The 26,749-nt window shown below is 39.7% G+C and overlaps 1 protein-coding gene across 2 annotated transcripts; it reads right to left on the bottom strand.

Moving 5' to 3' along the window:
- LOC128734232 (purine nucleoside phosphorylase) lies at positions 1-26,749 on the bottom strand. 2 transcript variants are annotated; one of them, XM_053828303.1, is made up of 3 exons: positions 13,711-14,213; positions 1,055-1,328; positions 1-989 (listed from the first exon to the last, which is right to left on the bottom strand). In XM_053828303.1, the coding sequence occupies exons 1-3, from the start codon at positions 13,839-13,841 to the stop codon at positions 408-410; spliced, it is 987 nt and encodes a 328-aa protein (XP_053684278.1). In that variant the 5' UTR covers positions 13,842-14,213; the 3' UTR covers positions 1-407. The 2 variants fall into 2 exon arrangements, with proteins under 2 accessions (XP_053684278.1, XP_053684279.1); XM_053828304.1 differs by lacking the exon at positions 13,711-14,213 and adding an exon at positions 26,533-26,749 and having other exon boundaries at positions 3-989.

Here is a 26,749-nt window from a genome sequence, read left to right as displayed (position 1 = left end):
ACATCATCATGTTTGTCCAATTTTTGGCCGTTTCAGCCTTTATGTTAGAATTTTGGTCACTGCACTGTAGAGTCACTTTACAGTCATATAACCTTGCTTTTTGGTTTTCTTCTTGTTTCAACAATGTAAAGGTCTTATTTGCTAAAAATACATTAGTTCGCATCTCGTGAACTCTAAACCATGAGACTGTTTATGCATATAATAGTATATTTGTTGATGTAATTTCGTTACAAATACTATTCTACCATTAATATTAGCATTATCATACATACAGTTTGAAAAATTATTTCTCTTATGCTGACTGAATCTTAAAACAATGTAAACTGGATGAATACTTGCCAGTATTCAGTGTCCTAATTATGAAGACTTTCGTGACGTTTAAATAGAGAGAATTCGCGTTCACCATTTTACTGCTTCAGCTCCATGTGGATATGCTTGGCCATACGCTGTACCAGCTCGATTAGTGTAGACTCTCGCCTCTGGCCAATACAAACGATATCATCATGGCAGGGCGTTTCCTCGTCGTCGTATTCCGGCACGCAGATATTCGTGATCAGGCTGAACGCAAAACACGTCATTCCGCAGTGCCGAGCGGTAGTCACCTCGTGCACCGTGGACATTCCCACAGCGTCAACGCCCCATATGCGAAGCATCTTCAGCTCGGCCACGGTCTCGAAGTTCGGGCCACCCAAGCAAATGTACACTCCCTCGTGCAAGCTATTCTCGAAACCAATATCCTGGCCAATCTGTTTGGCCTTCTTAAGCAGTTTGCTATCGTAAGCGTTGACCAAGTTGGGGAACCGCGGTCCGAAACGAGAATCATTTGGACCTTGCAGAGGATTGTTCCCAGCGAAACCCATAATGTTGATGTGATCCTTCATCAACATGATGTCACCTACTTTGTACTTTGGATTCAGGCCGCCTGCGGCGTTGGTAGCAATCAGATGACTACATCCAACCAGTTTCATCACACGTACCGGCATGGAACACTGAAATTAGATAAACATAACGGGTTTTAGATCAGTTGATGCTGCGTTCAATGTTCATAAGAAACCTTGGCAAGTGGGTAGCCTTCATAGTAGTGAAACCGCCCCTGCATGCACATGACTGGAACACCCTTGAGATAACCGAAGATCAGCCGGCCCACGTGACCTTCCACCGTGGACACAGGGAAGTGCGGAATCGTCTGGTAGTCAATGTAGTCCGCATCGGTCAGCTGATTGGCCAACGACCCCAGCCCGGTGCCCAAGATGATTCCGATCTTAGGCCGGAGCTTAGTACGCCCTAGCAGGTGATTAGCAATTTCCTGTAGCGTGTCATAGGTGTACCTGAAAACAGTTCGAAACATATGTAGTACACATGAGTGCGCGTCAACCTAGCAGCGAGTGGCTTAATTAACGTGCAGTAAGCACGTGATTGGAATGCGGTTGTTTGCATCTTAAACACGACCAGCGTATGTTAAATAATTATCAACAGTGCTTACTGTCGCATGAGTCAGCCGGTCAGTCCTATAAACTGTTCTACCTAGCTGCGAATAATAGGTTTAATTAGGGCAGATTTTTTTAACATCTCGATATAATTGTATTTTTTTGTTTATTACTAAACATAATTGAAAAAACAAGCTATATATGGTACAGTACGGTAGATGATCTGATTATTTCAACCCATAACAACAGTTGAGTCAGCTTCTGTTATTATGTGTAAATGGAAGACACTGGTAACAAGTCGTAAATTGTCCAATTGCGCATAAATTGAAAGGCGCAGATACCTTCTTATCAATTTCTTGCTGTCCCCTGTGACCGGAGATTAGACTGAACCGGGCAGAGGTTAGTAAAATATTGACTTAACTCGTGTTCACAGCCTTCCAAAATTCTAATGTTTACACCATGCGCTATCATCATGTAGGTTATTCGTGAAAAAAAGTCATTTCCGAATTAAACGCAATGGTTTTATGATCTACACTTTATTAGCTGATCTCCGATCAGCGATCACGTTATAAAGTGCCCAGCTTTCATGGGAGAACCACCACAGTCACACATCCAAAAACAAAAAAACTGTAAAATTTTGGATTATCATTTCGTGAAGCGCACAATATCCCATTTTTTGTGAATTTGTTTAAACATGAACCCGATTGGGCCCAGGGGTCAATCTAAATTGCTTTCTCGAATGATTGGACCGCTTTTGATTATGCCTTCGGTGGGAAATAGCGACTATTGGGTGTGTTGTTGTTCTGCATAAAAAAGTTCCATCATCGGCCCATCATCAAGAGGTGATTAATCGGTTTTTCTTATCTTCACTCATATAATGTAATAAACTGACTGACGTTGCCTGCGCAGCGCAGATTGGCAGCAGCAGATTAACACATGGTCGAGCCTCTCTCTCGGTGCTTGTTGCTTTTGTGCAGCATTCTATCTATCTATGAGGTAGGTACGTTTACGTATAGATAAGCATCCTGCTAGTGCCATCATGTTAGATGGTAAAGGAATGTCTGGTTAAAGCGAAATAGCTTTTATCATAGTGCATTCCATTTGTCTGTCAATGAATGACGTTGGCAGTTTTCGACTGCATTCAACGTGAATAGCGCCAGCGAAGAATTTATCCGACTTAATAATTTGTAAGTCGGTTTTCTCAAATTCGGTATAGTAAAACATTGTTCATGCGCTTGAAATTTTTTGGAAAGGTAAGGATGTAAAATCACAATCCAAAAAGTAAAATCTGGTCACATTTTAAACGTTGTATACTCTTTTATTTCTCAATGGATCAGAAATCCTTCAGCGAGTTGATTCACATAGAAAAAAGATTTCTTTTTTTCTTTTGATTCGTATTAATAAATAGAGAAATTTGATAATAAGTAAGAGGGCGACTTCAGAGTAGCCCTTTAATCATGATCACAGCAAACATTGTCACGGCGAAAATAGTTTTCATATAAAGGTGACATTTCGGCAAGAATAGAATATTCAGGATTTGGCAGTCACCGAAAAAGGTCTACGATAGCGTGGACCACGACTTAAATATACGAGGCTAGCTCATAAAATGTGCCATCATATCAAATTCGTCGGTGCAACCATCCCAACAAATCCTTGTGTTCATATTCGTCAGACTTCGCAGCATAGAACAATTGCTAGGCTAGTGCTACTATCCTGTTGACTCCAACCGCCTCTCCCAGCTGAGATTTAAACATAGGACGACTGGTTTGTTAGGCCAGCTTCGTACCTCGAGGCCAACTGATTCATTCTTTAGTGGTTTAGATTCAGCTGTTCAGCTGTATCAAGAACTTATCGCCGCTGTACTCGGTCCAGAGCTACTTTTCGCCAATTTATTGAGCATCTCGACAATCGCAAGTCAGCTTCAACTTAGTCGAGTCATCTAGTACGTTTGGCACCCCAATCATGGTGCCTAGTTCTTGAAAACAATAGACTTCACTGCAGAGTCGTCCGGCATCCTTGCGACATGGCTGGCTCTCACTAGCTTCCCGACTTCCGCCAGGTGTACTATGGAAAACCGTCCAAAGTGAATTGGATGATCTGATAAACCCCTGTGCTAAGGTGTAATGAAACCCATGCCGAGGGTTAATGTGAAGACCAGCTGCGAACGAACCTTATGGAGTACCAGGATGCCCTACAAAATATTCATGTCCTTACTGCATCATGCATGGGGTTGGATGAAACTATCATGAATTGAAGCTATTTATAGTGCTTCAAAATAAACGTCATCAATTCAAACATACAGGCCTGCAACTCACAGTCCACTCGAGGACATCTTCAACCTCGACAACGATTCACTGTATGGAAGGCCTTTGGATAGACTTCCCGATCCGGAGACGCGAAAAAATGACGAAAAGATTCCGGATATGGCAACTGAGTCACCCTATTAGTCACGAACGCCCTCGTTGATGGTGAATTAGCATTGGGCGATACTGTATCTGTATCGAAAAAATAGATACTTTTGAGCCGATACATCGATATTTTGGATCGATACTGAGAGTCCCGATACCGGCCAGTATCGATGCTAAAACGACGATATTTGTATCGATACCTTTATAGTAAATGCTAGAGAAACTAAAATACTTTACTTATCCTAATGCGATGTCCATTATATTATATGTCCACCTGCATAATAATGTTCCGCCAACAAACTCGATCCATGGCTGTCCGCCTCCAATTTCTCGAATGTCCCACACTTTCCAGGACTTGCTCCATTTGGTCTAATCGTCAAGCACGCTGCGTACCTCTGCGCCTGGTACCAACCGAATTCGAGGCAAACATCATTTTTACGGGATTGTTTTCCGGTATTCTCACCACATGTCCCGGCCATTGTACTCTTCCAGCCTCAGCAACTTTCTGAATACTGGGTTGGCCGAAAAGCTGCGCCAGCTTGTGGTTCATGTTTTTCCTCCATAGACACACATACACCTCACATACTCACATACACCAAAAAAGATGATCTTAAGCACACAACGTCCAAAAGTGGCTAGTCTCCGTCGAGCATTGTCCCCGATTCGTGCCCGTAGACTATCGGTCTTATTTGCGCTTTGTACATGGTACATTTGGTACAGGGATGAAGCTTGCCAGATTTTAGGGTCTTGTAGAATCCGTAGTAAGCACGACTTCCGGCAAGAATACCTCTGCGTATTTCTCTGCTGCAGATATTATCCGACCACCTCGAACTCGTAGAAATTGAAATAAGAGGTGTACCTAATTAATGCGGCAGCTAATTTTTTTTTCGATAAACTCTGCAAAAATAGATGCATTCCTAGTTCCAGTCTTAAATCAAATTTTAAGTAAAACTTCAATTTCAATTTGAAATTTAATTTAAAGTCGGATTTCTTGGGCGATGTAAAAAAAATCAAATTCAATTTCAACTCCTATTTCAAGTCCAATTATAAGTCCGATTTAACTCCAATTTCTGGCAAAGTTGTAAGTATAATTTCTAGTCAAATTTTACATCCAATTCACTATTAGTTACTAGTAAAATTTCAAGTTCTTTATTATGTCCTATTTCAAGTTCAATTTCATGTCTCATTATAATTCCTATTTCATGTGTAATTCCAAGTCCAATTTTTATATTCTAGTCTGAATTGGTCCAAACTTGAGTTTAACTTCGCGTCCAATTTTAAGTGTGATTTGAAGTCCAAATTCAAGTTCCACTTCAAGTTTAATTTTAAGTTAAATTTAAAGTCTTACTTCCAGCTCTATTTAAAGTAAAGATTCAAGTTGAAATTGATTCAAACTGAAGTCCAATATCATTTGATCATCAATATCAATTTGAAGTTCAATTTTAAGCATAATGCCACGCTCAATTCTAAGTTAAATTTCAGTTCCCATTTCAAGTTCAATATCAAGTTTAATTTCAGGTTCAATTTTAAGCAAAATTTCAAGTGCAATTCCAGCTCCGATTTTAAAATTAATTTCAAATGCGATCAATTAGACAACTCGCAAGTTGCTGAGTGAAGCTCTGCTTTCCTCAATGGAGGTAGCTGTCTTGGCACTCGAAGATGGATGTGGTTGGATACGCTAGACCGTCAATGAAGCCGCAACTGCGTTGTTAAGTGAAGAAACCCTGAGTGCATGAAATGACTTTTGACGGAAATGAACTGGAAGGGGTTGATAAATTCATAAATTAGGGATCTCTGGCAACCGCCGTCAATCATACGAGTAAGCAGATTCAACGACGCATTCTAGCTAAGTCAGGTCTACTTTTCCCTTCGTAAGTCATTTATATCAAGAAGCATAAACCGTACGCAAAATATAAAAGCATTTGCTAGCGCTTGGCTGAGTGGTCGATTTCTGGTCGGCCCGGCCGGTTTTTCACTTGCAAAGCCGGTGACCGATCAATCATGCAAAAAGTCGGTTTACCGACTTAAGAAAACGGATTTGTACTTTTTGTCCGATTTTTAAAATTTATTTTTCATTTCCATCATTCCACTAGATTTTCTAATAAATTTTGTAGCAATCCTGAGCAATTCGTTGCAGTTTCCGGTCAAAAGAGTTTAAAACCGCAGGCCTGACCAGTCCGACATCAGCCATTATTTCGTTCCTAACGAGATTTCGTATGAGAACGAAAGAGAATCAACAGTAGTAAAAGCGCACGCATATAATTTTCTAAAAAATTAAGCTAAATAATAAACAAAAGTGTGGTTTTCGTTGCACCCTGTCAGTGTATCGATACCGATATCGATACCACTGGTATCGATACTTGCCGCCCGATATTTCAACGGGATCGATACCTTTACAAAAATTGTATCGATATTCGAATATCGATGCTTTTCGCAGTATCGCCCAATGCTATGGTGAATTGACTTATGGCCTGTGTTCACCCCTGCCATAAGCAAACGCCTTATTTGTGAGTAATCATAAACTCTCTCTATTACACACGCTCTCTATTCTCTAACAACCGACCTGGGCACTTGGACGTTGGACCTTCGCGATGCAAACTCGGCCTCTTTCCCTCTTGGGCGTGGATATGTATCGACTGTACAGTCCTTTACTTAGGACAGCATAGTTGAGCACCACACCGGAGACATTTTGTGCTTTCATAAAGTGGGCCATCTTCCTGTCGACCGGCAGCCGCGAGATGTTCAGGACCAAGAACAAGCGGCAAAGGTCGACGAAAACTGCATCGCTTAATGCGAGCGCTGAAGATCCTAAGTATAAGAGACCTAGAGTGTGCTACAACGAAGGTTCTTCGGCCTCTTAAACCTCACGTAAAGGATACGCAAAAAGAGATAGCGGAGGCTGGTAACCTTGTAATGACTTCTTGTGATTACCCATCTTAATATACCTAGTAACCGTGGATCAGCTAACGGCTTCCATATTGCTGCAGAACTCCAACCATGCGGCCAAAGCATAGGAGTTTCTAACTCAAACACGGCGTCCTGCATCTCTTTAAGTAGTTGTAGAATACGGTATCAGCCTGCAAACCGTGGCACAGTGCACAGTGGAGCCAAATCGCAAAAACTCGATTATATATTGCTATTGCGGTGTCTTAAGAGATGGTGATAGATGGTGATACTTTTGTGGTGATTGACGAATTTGTCTACCTTGGTACGTTAGTAACATGTAATGACGATGTTGAATGGATTCCGTAGCCTGCAACTCCGTACAGAACTCGCGCTCTATAAAATGGTAATTCTCCCAGTGGTACGAAGCGTGGACGTTGAAAGAAAGCGACCGACGAGCTCTTGGCGTTTTTGAGCCGAAGATCCTACGATCAATTCTTGGCATTCTTGGCGGTATATTAGAAGTTAGAGTGTAACGCAAGCGCATGAATCACGCAATTTATCAAGTATACAAAGATGCGAATAATGTGAAGCGAACAAAACACGGTAGGCTACAGTGGGCTGGTTACGTAGCAAGGATACCGGATATGAGACTAGCGAAAACAATGTTCAGCAAAGAACCCGACAGAGACCGTCGACTTCGAGGCAGACCCCGTACCCGTTGGATGAGCACTGTTGACGAGGATGCTAGTACAACGGCTGTTAGGGGCGACTGAATAGTGGCAGCTCCAGATCGACGACTCCCAAAGTCGGCCCAGATTCGATAAGCGAGTTGTCGCCGTGAAAGAAAAGCAAGTAAGGTGTCTTAAGAGAATTAATATTTTTTGAAACGATGGTTTTTATTTTTTTTAGGAAAGGAGGGGAAAGAGTGGAAAGGAAGGGGGGGGGGGGGGTAATACGTAGCTACGCTTAACAAGTTGTCGTTGTGACCCCTATCTTTTGTTCAATGCTGGAAGGTGCATGTGTCGAACCAAGCTATAACCAGAGATTATTACCGGATATGAACCCACAACACCTGCCAGGGCGTGTGGCTCGCTGGTACCCGTGTACCTTTGAACCACAGAGACGCTGGACAAAAGGAGACTGCGCAATCCCCCTTATTAATGTAGCGACCTATCTGGTTTTTTGGGTTATTACAGATATATACAGATTGTGCCTCTTCCTCCGCCGACTGTAGTTAATGCCTGACCGCATTTCGAGTTTGGTCAGTCTTAAGAGAAGTTTTTCATAACATTTAGCGTTTCTTTGGGCATCGAAGTTACCCCGTTGGGAATTTTCTCCAGAAAAGTTGTTGCTTACTTACATAGTTGGCCTTACTGCGTAGTATAACTCGTCCATCTAATTCGATCCATGGCAGCTGGTTTCCAGTTCCGCGAGCACCCAGTGCTCGCCAGATCTTGCTCCACCTGGGGTGACATTGCGATTCTCGTTTCGAGTGCTTTTGGTTCGTTTCGACCACGTTAAACGAATGGGCGAAACGAACCAAAATCACTCGAAACGAGAATCGCAATGTCACCCCTAATATTACCATCTCGCTCGCTGTGCCCCTCTTCCTCTTGTTCCTACTGGACTCGATGCAAAAACCATTCTTGTAGGATTGTTGTCCGGCATTCTAGCAACATATCCTGCCTAACGTATTCGTACAGCTTTAACCATTTTCTGAATACTAGGTTCGCCTTTAAGACACTCAAGGTTGTGGTTCATTCTTCGCCTCCATACACCGTTCTCTTGCACGCCGCCAAAGATGGTGCTTAGCATCCGCCGTTCGGAAACTCCGAGTGCTCGTAGCTCCTCTTCTTGCAATATCCATGATTCTAGCCCGTACTGGACAACCGGTCTAATTAGCATTTTGAACAATGTTCACTTTGTACGGGGGCTCAGATTGTATTTTTCTTCAATCCAATATTCTCCCGTTCGCGTTTTAGTCTGGTGTACTGATCTTCCACTGCCCCAAATGTTCTGCCGACCCCAAATGTTCTGCGACGCAGATAAATTGATTAGATTTATTAAAAACCGTACCCCGCATTTCAATTGCCGCTCGTCTTATAACACCTTCTAGCGCAATGTTGAATAGCAGGCAGGAAAGCCATCTCCTTTTCGAAGTCCTCTGCGAGATTCCAATTGGTCCGACAATCCACCCGAGAGTCATGATAAGTTTAGTAAGCTTACCCGGAAAGTCGTTTTCGTCGAAAATTTCCCATAGCTCTTGTCAGTTTACGCTATCATATGCGGCTTTGAAATCAACGAACAGGTGATGCGTGCGGAGGTGATTCGCGACACTTGTGGAGGATCTACCGCAGGGTGAAGATTTGGTCCGTTGTAGACTGACCTTCCATGAAGTCGGCCCAATAACTTCCTACAAATCTTTTGGCTATTGGCGATAGTCGATGGAAGAAAGAATCTTGACAATCAATTGATGCAAACACCTGACCAACGTTGTTGAACACACCAAATAATCAACTTTGCTGAATATAGTGGAAGACGACCTGCTACGAATACCACGAGGAAACCAGAACAACGGCTTCCCTATACTGCTTTACAAGCATGGCAAGTTCTTCATTGTAAAGCGACAATAGAACACTGTCGAACTGGTGATGACAATAGACCAACAATCTGTTACCAGATCGTCGAACAAAGCTTCCAATTGGACATTATGCGATAAATTAGTCCCACCAGCATGTACGATGATCAGGGAAGATTCGGCAGGTCCACCGCCAGTGAGTTCTGTATCAACCACCAACATGTAATCGCAAAATTACACGAAAGGTGAAGAAATGTCGGTCGTTTACATATCAAATGGAAAGAAACGGCCCTGTTTGGTATCCCTGAAATTTCCACAGGTGATTTGAATAGGATCTGAAAGTACATTTTGGAAACTAACAATTGTATTGCGGTCTGTTGAACATGACATATGAGTGCAACCATTTCAAAAGTTCGGGTTTAATTTCAATTTTTCCAGTTTGAAGAATAAAAATAAGTAGATTTAGTCATATACTAAAGTCCTTGTAAAAAATTTCTACGTGGTTGTCATTGAGTTCAAGGTAAATAATATACATCCCAAAATATTTGAGGAAGCTAAAAGGCTTTTAAAAAGTCGTGTTGCTGGTTTGTAATTCTGTGCTTTACTTGTTTAAATTTTATTCTCATCTGCAATTGATTCGAGTAAATTAAAGCCTGGCTAAAAGCAAATTTGGACGCCTCTCGTACGTCACAAGCAGTACAGAATGAACAGCTTGCACAAACACCTGGAAAATCCAGAGTGGTCTGGATCAAAGTTGGCGAAAGTGTTAAAAATTCCAAAATCAGATATTGAGGTGCGTCAAGTCCTGGCATGGGCATCTCCATCCGGGATATGGCAAGAAGGAACGATGCCAACTATCAAACGCGGAATATCCTCGCTCGAGAAGGCTCGAGGGTCTTACAGTGCCAGTAACATCCCAATCGTCACTTGAAGTAGAATTTGGTCACCACGAAGCATGCTAGGTGTTTGAACGGGCAAGTTTTGACTAAATTTAACGGGTGTATTTTAATGGACGACGAAACCAGCGCGAAAATAGATTTCAAGCTACTTTCCGGTCAAAAATTTTCCATTGCAACTAGGCGTGGCGAGCCTTTTATTCACCCCTATTCTGTATTTCGAACGAGTCTTTATTTCGTTCGACTTGCTTCGAACGAGATGTTTTGCCCATTTGATTTTGCTGGCGGAAATTTCGTTCGAAAGAACTTTCGTTCGAAATATAGAATAGCGGTGATTACTTCCTCAACAATGACATCAATTTTATACATGGAAGAATGCTTGAAGAAACGGGTTTAGCCGTTCATTCGTAAAACTAAAAGTTTCGGCCCATTCAAAATTTTGGGCAATTGTCAAATAACGACTTCGGCGAAGTGGGGGGACAGTCAACAGTGCTAAAGAAATGCGTTCAAAGTGAAAGTGGAAGATTCAGTCGCATCTTTAACTGTGCAGGATATGATGAAAAAAAAACAAGTTCAAGATTTTATTAGAACCAGAGAAATGCAATGATGTAACACTGTGAAACTAAAAGCTGAAAAAATACTGCAATGCAGTCTTTTATGGGTTTTTCTGCGACACTCCAGTCCCGAGTTCTAGATTGTTCTATGCGTCCAAATTTCCTTTTAGCCAGGCTTTGGGAATACATGAGATAATGGCATAGTGACGGTAGTGGCAGAGGACTGATTTTCCTCCTGACTTGAATTGTTCTATTCCTATCCTACCATCCAACGATTCTCTCTGCAAAAATTCTGAGATTTCCTACTTCTCATTAAACCCAACAATAACAGAACTTTTGAAATCTAGATATGTAGAATGTTCGTGCAGTAATGTATTTTACTGTATGTATGACAGCAATGTAACTCTACAAATCCTACGGCTTTATGAGTTGAAACGACAAAAATGTGGTCTCGGACGGAGCACTGAAGATAAAATTGGTATGCAGATACAATTAAACACATTGAATGTATAAAACAAGTTTCAAGATAATTACTCAGTTGGCGATGCATGTCGTTATTTCTGTATTTTTTTTTTCTTTTATTGACCATAAAGCCAATCAAGCTATCTTACTTCTGTCCTAGACAGAATATATGTAGTTAGACATCTTAATCATAGTCCTTTTTTCAATCATTATAATCACATTCATTCTTGCTATAAGACATCTAATTACTTTTTAAGTAAACTAATAATAAATTACAGAAAAATTTTATGGATGTTCTTTTTAAAGTTTAATACATATTTAAGCAACTGAGGTAGCTATAAAAAAATAAACCAATATGTCTCATTTTTTTTGGACTCACTAGACAATTTCGACTTCATTTAAAAAAGACACTGGTGAATCCTACTAAAAGGACCTTGGGCTTCAACGTCTTTCTAAGACTTGAATCTTCTTTATCAACAGACTTCGCAGCCAGATGGAACCTACTAGTTGGAAGCGAAATATGTAACTGTCAAAATAATGAATAAAACAAAAATAATGAAAGAGTTTCTGCCAGCCGCGAAGTCTAATATTTCAATAATTTTTTTTTAGATTATTTTGCGGATAAAGATCAATTTTTGCACCCGTTCTTATATCGCTTCCATCTTGCTCCATAATTATATTCTTTTCTTATTATTTTATTATCATTATTGTCTTTATAATAAGTAGGGTATGTTGCTGCTACGTCGTAATTGCCTATTTCCGTCCTATCCAACACAAATTATTAAAAATATCAGCGATATTTATGACACACAATGCAAAATTAGTTATTCCCTAAAATTTTAGTTTGTTGTCTCTCATACGCTATCAATCAAAGTGAGCTGAGATCTATTTAAATGCTTTTTTCATTAAAAAATTCCTGGCAGCCAAATTTCCAACGTTTTTTCGTGCGACGAAGACGAAAATGTCGACTAATTGTTTCAATTTCCGTCATTCATAAAATGAAAATAACTCACGCAACGCATTGTTGTTATTCTGCAGCCGGGAAAACTTGCCTAACCTTCAGCAATTTTGCAGAATAACATTTGTCATGCTGTCCTACACAAATACATGTGCGTTAGCTTCGTAAACATTATTGTGATTTTTAGTTCGGATGATGAAAAATTTTGGTGGACGGACGTTTTAAAAACGGTACGACGAGTTTAAGATATAAAGTCAGTTGCGTAATTTCAATCAAATGCTTTATTAATCGCTTTTTATGGAATTAACAGCGTACGGATCGGAAGGTAAGTGTGTTTGAGCAGAGCAGAGCTTTTGGAGTATTCATTAAATCCACCTAAGAAATGATGAAAATTAGAGTGGCTTTTCTTACTATGACGGGAATTAGAAATAAACCCTATCTCACAAGCCGGAAACAAAAAATTATAACTCTTTACAGTTTGGATTGTTTAAACAATTGCAACTTTTCCGAAGAAATATAAAAGATCGGAATGAACATTTTTAAAGTATTTGCAACTACGCTTGTAGAAACGTAGGGATGTTAAATTTTTCGATATGGAACAAGTGCACAGGGTTTGAACTATCACAAAATAACTTCAAAGTTTCCTCACGAAATGTACGAAACTCTTTGGAATGGCAGCCATTATATCAGTAAAATGCCATAATACAACGTTTCATTTTTAACGATTTTGCAGTCAATGGGAAAAAAAGTTAGAAGAAAATTTTATTTAATTTAGCGTTCTTTACAGATACGCTTATTTCGATTACAGGCATTCGATAGTTGTGGATCAACATTGATTTAAACTAATCTGATTTAGCAGAATCCTTGACCAATCCTTAACTTAATAGCTTTAAGTTAAGATTTGATTCTGCTGAAAGAGACTGTTGAACCATAACTGTGCAGTGAGTGATTCGTGACTATTTGTAATATTCTTCAGTGTGGACTGTTACAATTCATTTTAAATTGGATTCACTAGCACTAGGTTTAACCTGTTGACGGTTTTTCTAATGCAGTCTCACCACAATTATAATTTTTCTTCAGTTTTGCAGTCTAAAAGATGCATTTGGCATTTGCTGTTCTGAATGTCAAGTACTTGTAACATCTCTTTTTTGGAATAATATCGAATTTATAGAAATGCGCATTGGTTTTTCCAATCACATTTATCACTTTTCTCCGAAAAACAATTAAAATTGTAACTTAATTGTCACATTGCTACCATTTAGCATAGCATAGCTAAAACTAGTCTTACACAAGTCCAGCGGAATGGAAATTTACAACGGATTGCATATTCGACGTGAATAACCACGTTTATTTTTGCATCGTGTAGCCTAAAAAGTACCTGCACAACTCGAGTCATACTTTGCTGAAAATAGCAAAAATTGGCGAAAAACTGTACCAATATTACACTGGTTTCGAAAAACTTATAACTTGAAGATACATAAAATTCATCACTGGCACGCCACTCTTACTGCAATAGCAATCATCTGCCTAATGTTTCTCACCCCGAAGCTTCCTTAGCGTAGTAGAAAACGCCCGCAATTTTCTCATTCTCGTCGATTCCGTTGATCATCGTCGTCGTAGCGGTTCCATTGACATCCACGCCGTTTCCATTGAGACGGATCTTGTCGGTCATTGTTTCAAGCGGTTTCAAAACTGATGTCGACAGCCCGACAAATACGCGGATAATGTCACCGGTCGGATTCTGGTTTCGTGTTTAGCTGATAACAGCTCAATTCAAGTAATGCACGCGCGCGTTCGCTCGTTCGCACCAAATAATGCACAAATCCCACGTTTCGACCGGACTGACACAACTGCAGTTCAAGTACGCGACGAGATCAGCAAGTTTGCTGTCTTCCTTGTTCGGCAAGTAACTCGTTATGGTACGCTCTACGATATACAAAAGCACATTCGGTTGTTGTACAGTTTAGTTTTTTTGGGAAAATAAATCCACAAGCTACGAATAAACGATGACTAACTAACTCTTTGTTCTTGTTACTTTTTTAAAAACTTAAGTTTTTAAGGATTACGAAAAAAATTCTGATTGCACAATAGACCGAAATCGACCACTCTCGGTGAACCGCTGATTAGGACTGAGCCAAGTCCGGCGATTTGAAGTGGTTTCTGTATGCAAGGAGGTCAGTTTATGTTCAACTGTTTTTGCTTCCTCTCCTCGAGCCAGGTTGTGTTTTGATTGAACTTGAATCTCCACGTAATCGGGCGGTTGTCTCTTCTGGTTGTTTTGTTCTCGTTATGGAAGAGTAGTGGCGATCACAATAAATGATTACACTATACTGCCGTGCTCCGCTCTCCTTTTTACAGCAAACCTGTTAGCACCGTTGCTGATCGGCTGATCGGCTCGTTTTCTAGCAATTCGCTGCGCTGCTCGCGTTGAAAATAATATCTTCGGTAAAAATCTATCATTTTAAAATTTATTTGTTGGAAATTTACTCGTTTAACCTCTTTCTTGTCATCATTAAAGGGCTTAACACAAAGGTAGAAAAGAGATTCCATACTAACTTCACTATCAAAAAATCTGCACAAAATTTACAGGTAGGTTGAAATTATTCTAAATCTCACGCCCGGTGCGAGAGAGATAACGTCTATTCTAGGTGTTTCTATTAGGAATTCGGAGTTGCCTACTTTCTCTTTCGTTCGATAAAGAGCCTAAAATGCACACTAAAATTAGGCATAGTGAAAAAGAATGAGACAAAAGAGGGCGAAAATCTATCACACTGCCTGGTATCCTACTATTTCGCCCGTCATCGTATTCGTTAGCCGGTTTTATTCTTTTATTTCCTTACCTTCGCCTTTTCTCAAATTCTATGTCTAGTGAATTTCCAGTTTGCCCTCCACCCTAACATAAAGCTTAAGTCATTTCATATCTGGACGCAACAAAAAGGATCTTCATCTAATAAAAATGTTGAGGGCTCGAAATGAAGGCCATTTATTGCACTGCTTTCTTTTTAAATAACGAAAAAATTATTACGATTTGATTCTGATGAAATCTCGAACTTTTCTCCGAATACCACTCATCATATTTTGAACACTCTGTAGGCTAACCTGAGCGATCATTTTGTTCCACAATTTCTTCATCTTTGTCGCGTTCCTATAGTCACTTTTTTTTCGTCTTCAACTGTTGTGTGACAATTGCCCAATATTTCTTAATTGGGCGGAATTCAGCAAGTGCCCTCAGCGGTTTTTTTTTTTTTTTTTTTTTTTTTTTTTTATAAAAATGTCGGTTAAATGTCCTTTTCGAAGAAAACGTTATAGGTCTATTTTGAGCTTCAATGTACGGAAGAATACGTTTTTCAGGTAATCTTACTTCTACATCGGAACAGAGCCGGCGTTTAGGCCGGCAAATCCGTGCGGTGGAACAAAGCCTTGCGCTTCAGGGGGCCCCGCGCTTGGTGATGACTTGACAAAAATGTTAAAAATTCTAGTGGACAAGCTCTGGCTGTATACAACACAATTGACTGTTCAGAAATATTTGTATATTTTGTATTGTTTCCTCTCCTCTTTTATTTAAATGTTGAGTGTATAGTGTTAAAGAAAAAATCGATGAAATTAGACCTCGCTGCTTTAGAATATGTCGTTACATAAGGTGCCAACGACTCGGATCTGCTTGTACGCCGATTATTTACGGAGGATTCAATTAAGTGGGTACTTAGCTCTTTTGAATCCATGAAATCTCCAGATCCGGATGGTATTCTGTCCGTTTCTTACAGAAAATGGACAGCATTATAATGTCCGAGCTTATTAACATTTTTCGAGTCAGTTTCACTTTGGGACATATTCTGGAGAATTAGTGGAAAGTAGACAGCTACCGAAAGGCAAACCTAAGACAGATAAAAAAGAGAAAACCACGAAAAAGGCTTTCAGACCAATAAATTTGACATCAATGCTTCTCGAGTTGATAGAGGAAATCGCGGTAAACTATATCCGCATTGAGTTTTCCGTTGCATGGAAATCCACACGCATACCAACATGGTAAATCTACGGAAACTGCATTGCGTTGTGGCGTTAATTGAGAAATTGCTCATATATCAAGAAGAGGCACTTTGGGGTTTCCTTGATATTGAAGGCGCTTTCGATAGCGTGTCGTTCGCTTCAATTTATACAGCTCTCTTTCAAAACGGGATCGATCAAAATAAGTTAGATTCTAGCAAGGCTTTCACTGCTTGGGAGATACATCGCTTAACATTTTTAGCTATGAAAGGAAGCCCATAAGGACCCTGCTCACCCTTGCTTTGGTCACTGGTGGCAGACACATTTCTTCACAAGCAGCACATCTTGGTTACGAGACTATTGCTTACGTCGAGGACTTATCGTCAGAGGAAAGTTTGGGATTAAAAACTAAACTTAGCTGCCAACCTAGATTACCTGTTAAGATAGCATCTCGTTGGACAGTTAAACAGTGAACTACGTATAATCAGGGGCCTACTAACTGTCCTACACAGTCCTGCTCTTTATCATTCAAACAGTATCGAATGATACCGACACCTTCCTCTTTCGTATCTCTGCACTTGAAAGTTCAGCGCATCTGCTCTGTAATTGCACACATATTCCAAACCTATTCATAGTGACCAAATTTTTACAAACTTCATCAAACAAAGTGCGCTCAATGCTGCAAATTAGTTGGCTAAACAGAATTGGTTGTGTACATTACATTACATTACTAAAGGGTGTCCCACATGAAATTGCACCACGGAAGATACGCTATAGAAAATTACCTAATTGATCGATCCGTTACAAACTTTCAGGCAATAAAATATAACCCATTAGTAAGCTTTTGGCATATTTATTTCATTCAACTTCCATACCATAACCGTATGCTCGCACCTTTCGCTTAACTCCACTCAAAAAGCTTTGTATAACATCTGGCGGCAGCTTCTTCTGTACGGAAACCCACTTTTTCTTCATGTCGTCCTCTGATTTGACCTCCAAAGGATACTTTCGTAGTGCCTGCTTCATAATGCACCCTTTGAATAGTGGCACGAAGCTATATCCAGCCAGAAGATCGTAAGGTCCTCGTGTTGCTTCAACAGAGGAAGCTGACGCTTCTGCAGACACTTGTTGAGGTAGATCTGCCCGTTTACAGTCCCAGTAGTCATGAACGGTGCACTCCGTTTGCCACATGAGCAGATCGCTTGCCAAATCATGTATTTCTTGGCAAATTTTGAAAGTTTCTGCATCCTTACTCCCTCCAGAACATCGACCTTGTGCTGGGCGGTGAAGTACGGTAGCCCCGGAAGCTGCTGCATGTCTGCCTTGACGAAAGTCTCATCATCCATGATGACACAATGAGGCTTCGTCAGCATCTCATTGTACAGTTTCCGGGCCCGCGACTTTCCCACCGTATTTTGCCATCCGTCACGATTTGGAGCCTTCTGCACTTTGTAAGTATGCAGTCCCTCCCAATCCTTGGCTCTCTGAACGAAAGACTTAGACAAATTCAACTTTTTGGTCATATCTATGACCGAAGCATTAGGAATGCGCCCAAAGACTTCCACGTCACGCTTGTGATCCTGATCACTTATAGAACATCCATTCTGATTGCATTTCTCCTTCCGTTCGATGCTCAGAGATTCGTAGTAACGTTTAACCATAGGACTCACCGTTGACTGCACGATTCCGAGTTCTTTTCCGATGTCCCGTTGAGAGAGTTGAGGATTTTTCAGGTGCTTGCGCAAACTAAATTCGCGACGTTACTTTTCGGATTATGCCATTTTTTCCAATTTTCGAAAAACTGACCGCAGTAAAAATATAGTGTAAACAATAGATTCTAAACTACTTCGTCGAACTCTAATCGTGATGGCGAAAACAGTGAAGCTACTCCGTTCAAAGAACGGTACCCCGCCGCGTCGAAAACGGACATCGTGCAGAATTTTGTGGACGCCGGATACGCCCATTCCGGCACTATTGGACAACAATCAAAGCATCGAAAGAAAGCCCGGTTCCGGACAGCCGTCGATCCTGAGCGACAAGAAGCTCCAAAGGATGCTGAAGAGGAAGACCGAGGGAAACGTAGTTACAACACTGCGTGCGCTTGGCCGGGAGGTCGGTGCAACCGGCCAAACAGTGAAAAAGTATCTGGTGAACATGGGCATACATGTTAGGAAGCGGCAGTTTCGCCCACTGGTCTCGGAACTGCAGGCAATGACGCAGCGGTAGCGGCTGCATAAGATGATCAAGACGATTGCTTCCCCCACTTGAAGTTCTTTTCACACATCAAGCTCCCCAAGAAGGTGCTGCTGTGGCTGAGAATCAGCGAGAAGGGGATGTCAAAGCCGCTATTCTTTCGCTCCGGATTGGCAGTGAACGAGGAAATTTATAATACGAAGTGTATGCCGGTCGGTAATCAAGAAATACCATAAGAGTGAAGACGTGGTGTTCTGGCCGGATTTGGTGCTGGCCCACTAATCGAAGCGATCGTTGGAGGAGATTGAGCGGCTGAATATCGAAGTCAGTGAACCCGCCCACCGTCACCCAGCTGCATCCCATCGCGATTTTCTGGGCAAATTTGAAGCGTACGATCTACTCCAACAATTTTGTCGCGAAAACTGAGACGGAATTGATAAATAAAACGAAGAAAGGTAACTCAAAAACATGCCTATACGCATGTTTTCGTCCGCCATGGCAAATGTGAACCGGTTAACTGGCGGAAGGCCACTCGCAAGGACGTAGATTTTTTTTGCAAGTAAGTTATTAGAATTACCTTCCATGGGCAATTTATCAAACTCAATTAGCTGTTTTAGTTTTTTATCCCCATCCGAAAAAAGTCCATTTTTAATGCATACGTTACTCGCAAGCAAGGTAGTGGAAGATCAGTCAAAATCATGAATGCAGAAGGACTTCAGCCCCTTTCGCGTGCCTGCAATAAGAAGAATTCCGTAAGCTAACGGGATGCCGCAAAAAAGTTCAACTGTACTCACTAGTACATCTGCAAAACATTGAAAAGAGTCTCAATAAAGTGCCGAAAGAAGACAAGAGTTCCTCGGAATTTACCGAGGGACAGATTTCGTCATCGAAATCCCAATGTTACTGGTTGATAACAAATTATTTCGAAAAATGTTTTGTTTTGAACGACAAAAGCTACTTTCCTCTTTCGAAGACGCACATTCCCGGAAATGATCGTTACAATTCCATGCATCTCCGAACATAAAATACAAGTTTATGTATAACTTTGAACAGAAAGTGATGCTGTACATTGCCATTTCCGAGAGAGGTATTTCTAAGCCATGGTTCAAGCCCTCTGGTTTGGCTTTCAAAGTGTACCAGAACGAATGTTTGAAGAAAACTTTGATCCCGTTCCTACAAAAACATCATGCAGATGGACAATATCAATATGTGTTTCGGCCGGATAAAGCATCATCGTATCACGCCAAAAAACACAATCGTTTCTAAATACCCATTCAATCCCATTTTGATTTGTACCTAAAAAGCATAATCCGTAAAATCCGCCTCAGAGTCGTCTAATCGAAGATATATTCGGGATTTTGAACACCTTGGTATACAAAAATAACTGGAGAACCATGAATTGCAAACGCTTGATTGGTAGAATCAAAAGATGCATTAGCAAAGTTGACATGACGGCTGTACAACGGTCCTGTTCCGAGTGAAAACTGCTCGTTTTCTGCAGTTTTTCGGAAAATCAACACTATGAAACAACTACTTTTCTAGAACTTATTTAACTATTAGAAAATGAAGCGTAGCTATTCAGCTAATGTTGCTCAACTGTAGCATAAGTAGCTAGGCTAAGCTTGGCAGAGTAAACCCGGTGATAATCGGCTAACTAAACCGACGGCGATAGGGCACCGTTTTGCAGCCAGTATCTGCATGAACTGGGTATTGGAGTCCTTGAACCGGCTAGTTCCAAAATCTAGAAGATTCTTGACGATCAGACTAGGATCGCGCTGAACAGTAACAACTTCAATCTCTACTGTAATATTTTACATCTATATCTCTGTAGTTTCATTTCTTCTTCATGAATTTTTCGGAATGTTTCCCAATCGGGGATACTTGTTTCATTGTATATTTGTATGATTTCGCCATAACTGTAGGACGCCTTGACCGTCCTCCACTCCAATTTAGCATACATGTTTCTTACCATAGGGGAATCAGCACTATGGGGTTTGCAAAGGCAGGTGATCCCCAGCATGAGGTAAGGTGCATATAATTAAAAGGGGTTGTGTTTCACTTTATTCGTTGGGATAGCAAATGTGCAAATCTTGGGATGCGAGTCTTGAGATCTGAAACTGGCAGCGGAACCACTAAAAGGGGAAATATGGAAAAATAAACAAAGTATTCCATTATGGGGGGCTTCGGAGAGAAAAAAGATGCATAAGTGGCTGCGGAGGCATTGCCAAGAGAAAGAAGGCAGTAGCTGAAAAAAATGGGCGGGGGTGGCCACTGGCAAGAGTAGAGTAAGTAGAGGTCCAAATCGAAATTACTAAGAGTGAATGTATGTTCCGTTACATTAACAGTTATCCGAGTCGGGCACTTAGCTAATACAAAATAAATAGGAATCTGTTTCTCTGCGAGTACTGTCAGAACATTTTTCCTTTAGTTTGCTAATTGTTTACATTTGCAAAACTTCAAACCTTACATTGAGAAGTGAATCATTATTTTTCCAGTTATTTGTCGGTCACATCATATAACGATAAAGTGCAGTATCTTCGAATCTTGCGAATGCTTCGTGAATCCAGCTAATAGGGTATGTTGCTGCTTCGTCGTAATTGCCTATTCCCGTCCTATCCAACAAAAATTATTAAAAATATCAGCGTTTTTTATGCCTCACAATGCAAAATTAGTTATTCCCCAATATTTTAGTTTGTTGGCTATCATACGCGATCAATCAAAGTCAGCTGATTTAAATGCCTTTTTTCATTAAAGAACTCCTAGCAGCCGAATTTCCTACGTTTTTTCGTGCGACGAAGAAGAAAATGTCGACTAATTGTTTCAATTTCCGTCATTCATAAAATGAAAATAACTCACGCAACGCATTGTCGTTATTTTGCAGCCGGGAAAACTTGCATGACCAGCAGAAATTTTTGCAGAATAACATTTGTCATGCCGTCCTACATTTTTAGTTTGGACAATGAAAAATTTTGATGGACGGATTTTAAAACGGTACGCCGAATTTAAGAAATAAAGTAAGTTGCGTAATTTCAATAAAATGCTTTAATAATCACTTTTTAGTGAATTCAAAGTGCACGGATCGGAAGGTAAGTGTGCTTGACTCAAATCAGCACAAGAACTTTTGGAGTACTAATTGAATCCATCCAAGAAATGATGAAAATTAAAGTGGCTTTACTTACTACGACGGGAATTAGAAATAAACCCTACTACTTTCGAATTCAAAATAAGCAAAGTTATCTATTACCTATTAATCAGAAATAAAGGCAACCACTGATAACCTGTCGCGGACATTATCGTCTCAGATAAGGTTTCTTGGGAAGGTAAACCTATCCATACAATATTTACAATAAATACGTCAATTAGAAATTGGATGTTGAAACTACAGATAGGTTATATGGATCTACTGGCTGGGGCTGCAATAAAAAAACTAATATTTGGTAATTTTAACTACAGTCGTTCCACAATTATAGGTCACACACAATTATTAGTCACTTTTGACTAACTGTTTATTACCGTTTTAATATTCCTCATTGATCGAAAAAATGATTTTTCAATAATATATAAATTCATCTTGTACATCTTGTACTTATTTAAAGTCGGCACCAACTTTTCAAAAGGGCCAATCTTCAAAATGTAAACAAATCGAGTGAGGGTTTCTTTCCCTATGCTAGTCCAGCAGAAAATAACCCTCACTCGGTTTGATTACATTTTGCAAATTGGCCCTTTTGAAAAGTTCGCTGATGTGAATAGTACGCCTGACCGCCAAATAAAAATACGTTTTGAGTTTTTTCTTTTTGCTACAACATAATCCAGCTGTCAAACTATCGCTTGAATTGTAAACATCTTAAAGTGCGGCTAGGGAATTCATAAGCCTCGCAAATGCAAATTAAAAAGAAAATGATGTCCGTATTAAAACAAAGATAGAATTTGTATTCTCCAAGAGAAAAATCCATGTTTTATAAGTTTTATGGAATTTGGAAGGAAAATAAAAGTGACTCTTAATTGTGCCATAATTTTTCAAACTTTACACAATTATGGGTCACTCTGGGACCATTGAAATTGCAGCCAAAAATTTTATTTATTTTAATGCTAATAGAAATGTTTTCTTAAAAAGCAACGAGTTCAACACCATTTAGTCCGTGCTGTTGAAGAACTACACAAAAACCGGCAAAATTTGTTAAACAGTAGAGAAATATTGGATACCGTTTTCTACTGTTCAGCGATACAAACAAATTTCTCCAAACACAAAAAAATTGTCCTAGTCCAAGTTTGACAGCAGGAGACGAATTTTTTTAAATTTACTTGCACGAGATTTGAAAAAAAAATCTGGAACATTTTTTTTCCGAAAACGACAAAAGCTGGGGTGACATTGCGATTCTCGTTTCGAGTGATTTTGGTTCGTTTCGCTCATTCGTTTAACGTGGTCGAAACGAACCAAAATCTCTCGAAACGAGAATCGCAATGTCACCCCTGATTTCCTTTTGTTTTGTTCGGATTTCGGGCACTACAAAACTCTCGTAAGATGATGATATTGACAAAAAGAAGTCCATCACTATCTTTTAAAAGTAGTATAGTCCAATTCAACAATTTTTTCATCCATGAGGCGAATTTAAAGCTTCAACAATAAAAAATAATAGCGTTCAAATCATAACAGAGGTTTTGAGCAAGCTAAGTTTTGCAATAAAAGTCACGAGCGTATCTGGACCATAATTCCCCGAAATTAAATTAGGAATGACAATTGTAGAGAAAAATTCAAAATAATCCCAAACCACACGTTCCTCCACCGTTTAGGCGTATTATTATTGAGTGACTACTAATATGTACCAAATTGACCCATAATTGTGGTTTTAGTTAGATCCGCGCTTTTTTCTCAAATTATACAATTTAAAGATAAAATACTAGCTAAAACATGTTTGAAATAATGAATCAAATATATGACAATCAAAATATATGCATGTAATATATTTTTGTTGTGGCAAACGGTTTGCTTAATAGATAATAATTTATTTTGTAGTGCGACGACTCGTTAAGTGACCCATAATTGTGGAATGACTGTATATCATTAGCATTTACCATTTACTTTAATTTTCAGTATGAGCAAAACAGCGGTCGGGTACTTTGGTTGATAAGTTTTCCTATATAAACCAAAGTCTAGGAGGCTTAAAAAACACGACGCGCCTTCTAAGTTAGACAGACTTCGCAGCCGGCTGTTAGAGTACCCGACAATTACGGGACTAGTGCAATGATCCTACTGACTTTAGCAGAACCGCCCAGCCAAGATTCGAACACACGACGACTGGCTTGTTAGATTAGCATCATACCCTGAAGCCAACAGGGAGGCGAAATTTTGCTATATAAATTCTAATAAATTATTTCAAACACAAGATTTATGAACCTCCATTGTAACCAATAGTTTGCTCTATTTTGGCATTGACCGAATGGCTAAACCGCGCTTTTAATTTTAAACTTTACTAGTTGTTATTAGTAAGTTGAACAGAAATCATATGAAACGACAGTAATAGTTACTGAAGAGATAGTACTAGAACCTTTACCAGTACAAATAACAAAAGGATTTTGAATCAAATTTTCAAACTAAATTTTGTGCCGGAGTCCTCTCTCTTGTAACAAACATAAATTCAAATGAGAGAGCAAAAGCACCAATCCACAATCGGCAGCCAAAACCTGCTCGAACCGGCCCCCAAACATTTTTCCATAATTTTGAGTGAACAAGTTGATACGACATCAATCAGCGTTAGCTGCGTTCAGTTATCTCAGCCGTTTTCGCTGGCGCTTTAAGGAAGACAACTGAAAACTCGTTTGAATTCTATCTTGTATTTTGTTTCATTCCAAAGAATCAGGTTTTGTCGCTCGTGGACCGATTTGTGGCATCAACAGATGGCCTCTAGAAACACACCTCTTGTTTCCTTCTAACCGCAAGTTAAGATTCCGACATTTTCAGTTACCAACCACATCGAGAATTCTGCGAGTCCCACCGAACTGGGAAGAAAATTAGCATAATTTGTGGGCTATCATCCGGTAGTCGGTCGGTTGTTGGTTACCTTGACAGTCCATGGGACTGGTAATGACATAAAATGAAGACGACTCGACTCAGCTGAGGGTCCAATCAGCGCCAGCAGCAGCACACGCCGAAGGATGGATGGTGATAACACTCTAGTTCCTGTTGTTGCTTTTTGTTTGCACTTGCGTGCGCGCGTGTGCCCCGTCGTCCTGCGTGCGTCAGATGTGCGCCAGTTTCAAGCGATAGACCAATAAAAAATAATTACCTCTACCTACTTTAATATATTTTTCAATAGCTGCAATACCAGTACGAACCAATGAGAATTTAATTGTCTTTTGGAGTATAAAAATGATTTGAAAGGAAGAATGACCATTTCGATAAGTTTAAATTTGGTGATATTAATATGGTAACTTAAATGACACCTAGCTACGAACCCCTCAATTGTACTGAGCTTCAAAAATATAAAATAAGACTAATTTTTGCTCGCACTATTGAAAGGAAACCCTTCTACCTTTCAGGAAATCCAAATATAGAGCTAGCTCCAATATAGAACGGCCAGTTCGAGTCATTTTAGAAAAAAGTACTTTCGCTGTCCAGCTGGACGCAGTAGTGCGTAATCTCTGGGTGAATGCTTCCATTAAAACATATGTTTACTCTATTGGAAACTACTGAATATTAATTGTTTGAGTTGGTTGAATGATATTGATCACACACTTAGTTAAGTACGAAACAAAGCGACTGAACATAAAATGCGGATTATTAGCTTTTAGTTACCGTCCGTCCACTGGTCATCATCTGAAAACTGATAAGACAATCAGTCAAACTGTCGGCGCGCTTCGCACATGAACTTAAACTAACTGCACAGGGGGCTTAGTTTCGGTTGCTGGTGGCGTTGTTTACAGCAAACCTTGCATCGCGCCTAGTCACATCAACAATAATCGTATGTTTTTGTAAATATGGACGTTTGTTCCCAGGGTAAGAAAAATACGCGATCTTGCCATATTTTGATTAGTGAGGTAGATAGGAAGGCGGTCACTAGTGCTATTAATTGTTTCCCTTCCGGAACATTCTGCACGACATACAATTGATTAACGACGACGGTGCTATATTGTTTCTAAATACTTTAGTAATATACGCAATTATACAAATTTCGATTGAAATAAGGTACGATTTAGGCCAATACTATAAAACATTTATTACTACTGTTTGTGTACGATAATAATTAGTATGTAGAATTAAATCAAAATAGCAATCCTAGGCCAAATTTATAAAAGAAATATTACAAAAATGTTTATGTTTTTATCATGCCAATCGTGACATTGCGTTGTATGCGAAAACTCAACTCGGAATGTCTCTTATGATTTCACAGGCAGACACAGTTCAGCATGACGCAAAACACGACGATGCTTTTCTATAACCTCCAACAAGCCTACAGCTGAATAAGACCACCAAAATTAGATATTTGATCACATACCATACAGGACAGTTGGTTTAATCCCGTTTGGGTGATTCGGGGGAAGGGAATCGAGAAGTCCCACAAAACGATCCTCTAACACTTTGATTTCTATCAGAAAAGCCAGAAAGCCTACTCGTGCATCATCTGTCATAGTTATTTCCATTCGACTGTATCGTATGGACTCTGAAATATGATGTGTGGGCACGTTGCTATTCATATACAGTTCAAAAGAATTTCTCGAAGTGGTTTTTCTTTTTGACTAGATTCGGTTAAAAAATAATAATTCAGTGAAATAACAACTTCGGTGAAAAAATAACAACGTAAGGTATGCATTGAAGGCTACAAACTTAGCAAAATTTATAGAAAATAAATGTCACAGACACAGACTTTTTTGTTTTTACAATTCCAATCCAATCGTGGAGTAAACTTCCCAAGCAACAATGTGAGTTTTATTGTGCTCTTGTGGTGGTCTTCCATACCATTTTTGGTTTTAAATACCATCATAAGAGTGTAATAAAACCCAAATTGTTACTTGGGTTCAGTTCTATTGAAGCTCAAGAAGATAACACTTTTTTATAGCATTGTTTCACAATACAGAGATAACAAAGTTAAAAATTCTAGTATATAAAATAAGAGTTTAAGACTCCACGTCACGTGCTGCTTACGCGTTGTGGAAAGTGTGTCACAGGTTTGTTTGTAACAGTTACTTACATTCGTCCGAAATTCAGCTTACAATCGTTATAGGAAGTCATGCTGATGTTGACAAACAATAATGATAATGACACAATAAACCTATCACAGCGTTTTATTTTGCAATTAAAACTTCACGTTTTTCGCGCACAATATTCCGTTCACTTTTAAATGCAGCAGCCTACTAAAAATTTTCCTTTTTGTTTCCCTTTTTTCCTTAACTTCGGGTCCTTCGCTT

This window comes from Sabethes cyaneus, chromosome 2 (genome assembly GCF_943734655.1).
Source record: "Sabethes cyaneus chromosome 2, idSabCyanKW18_F2, whole genome shotgun sequence".
Lineage (NCBI taxonomy): Eukaryota > Metazoa > Arthropoda > Insecta > Diptera > Culicidae > Sabethes > Sabethes cyaneus.
The sequence above is the reverse complement of the archived record's forward strand: the minus strand, read 5'-3'. Positions and strand labels throughout refer to the sequence as shown.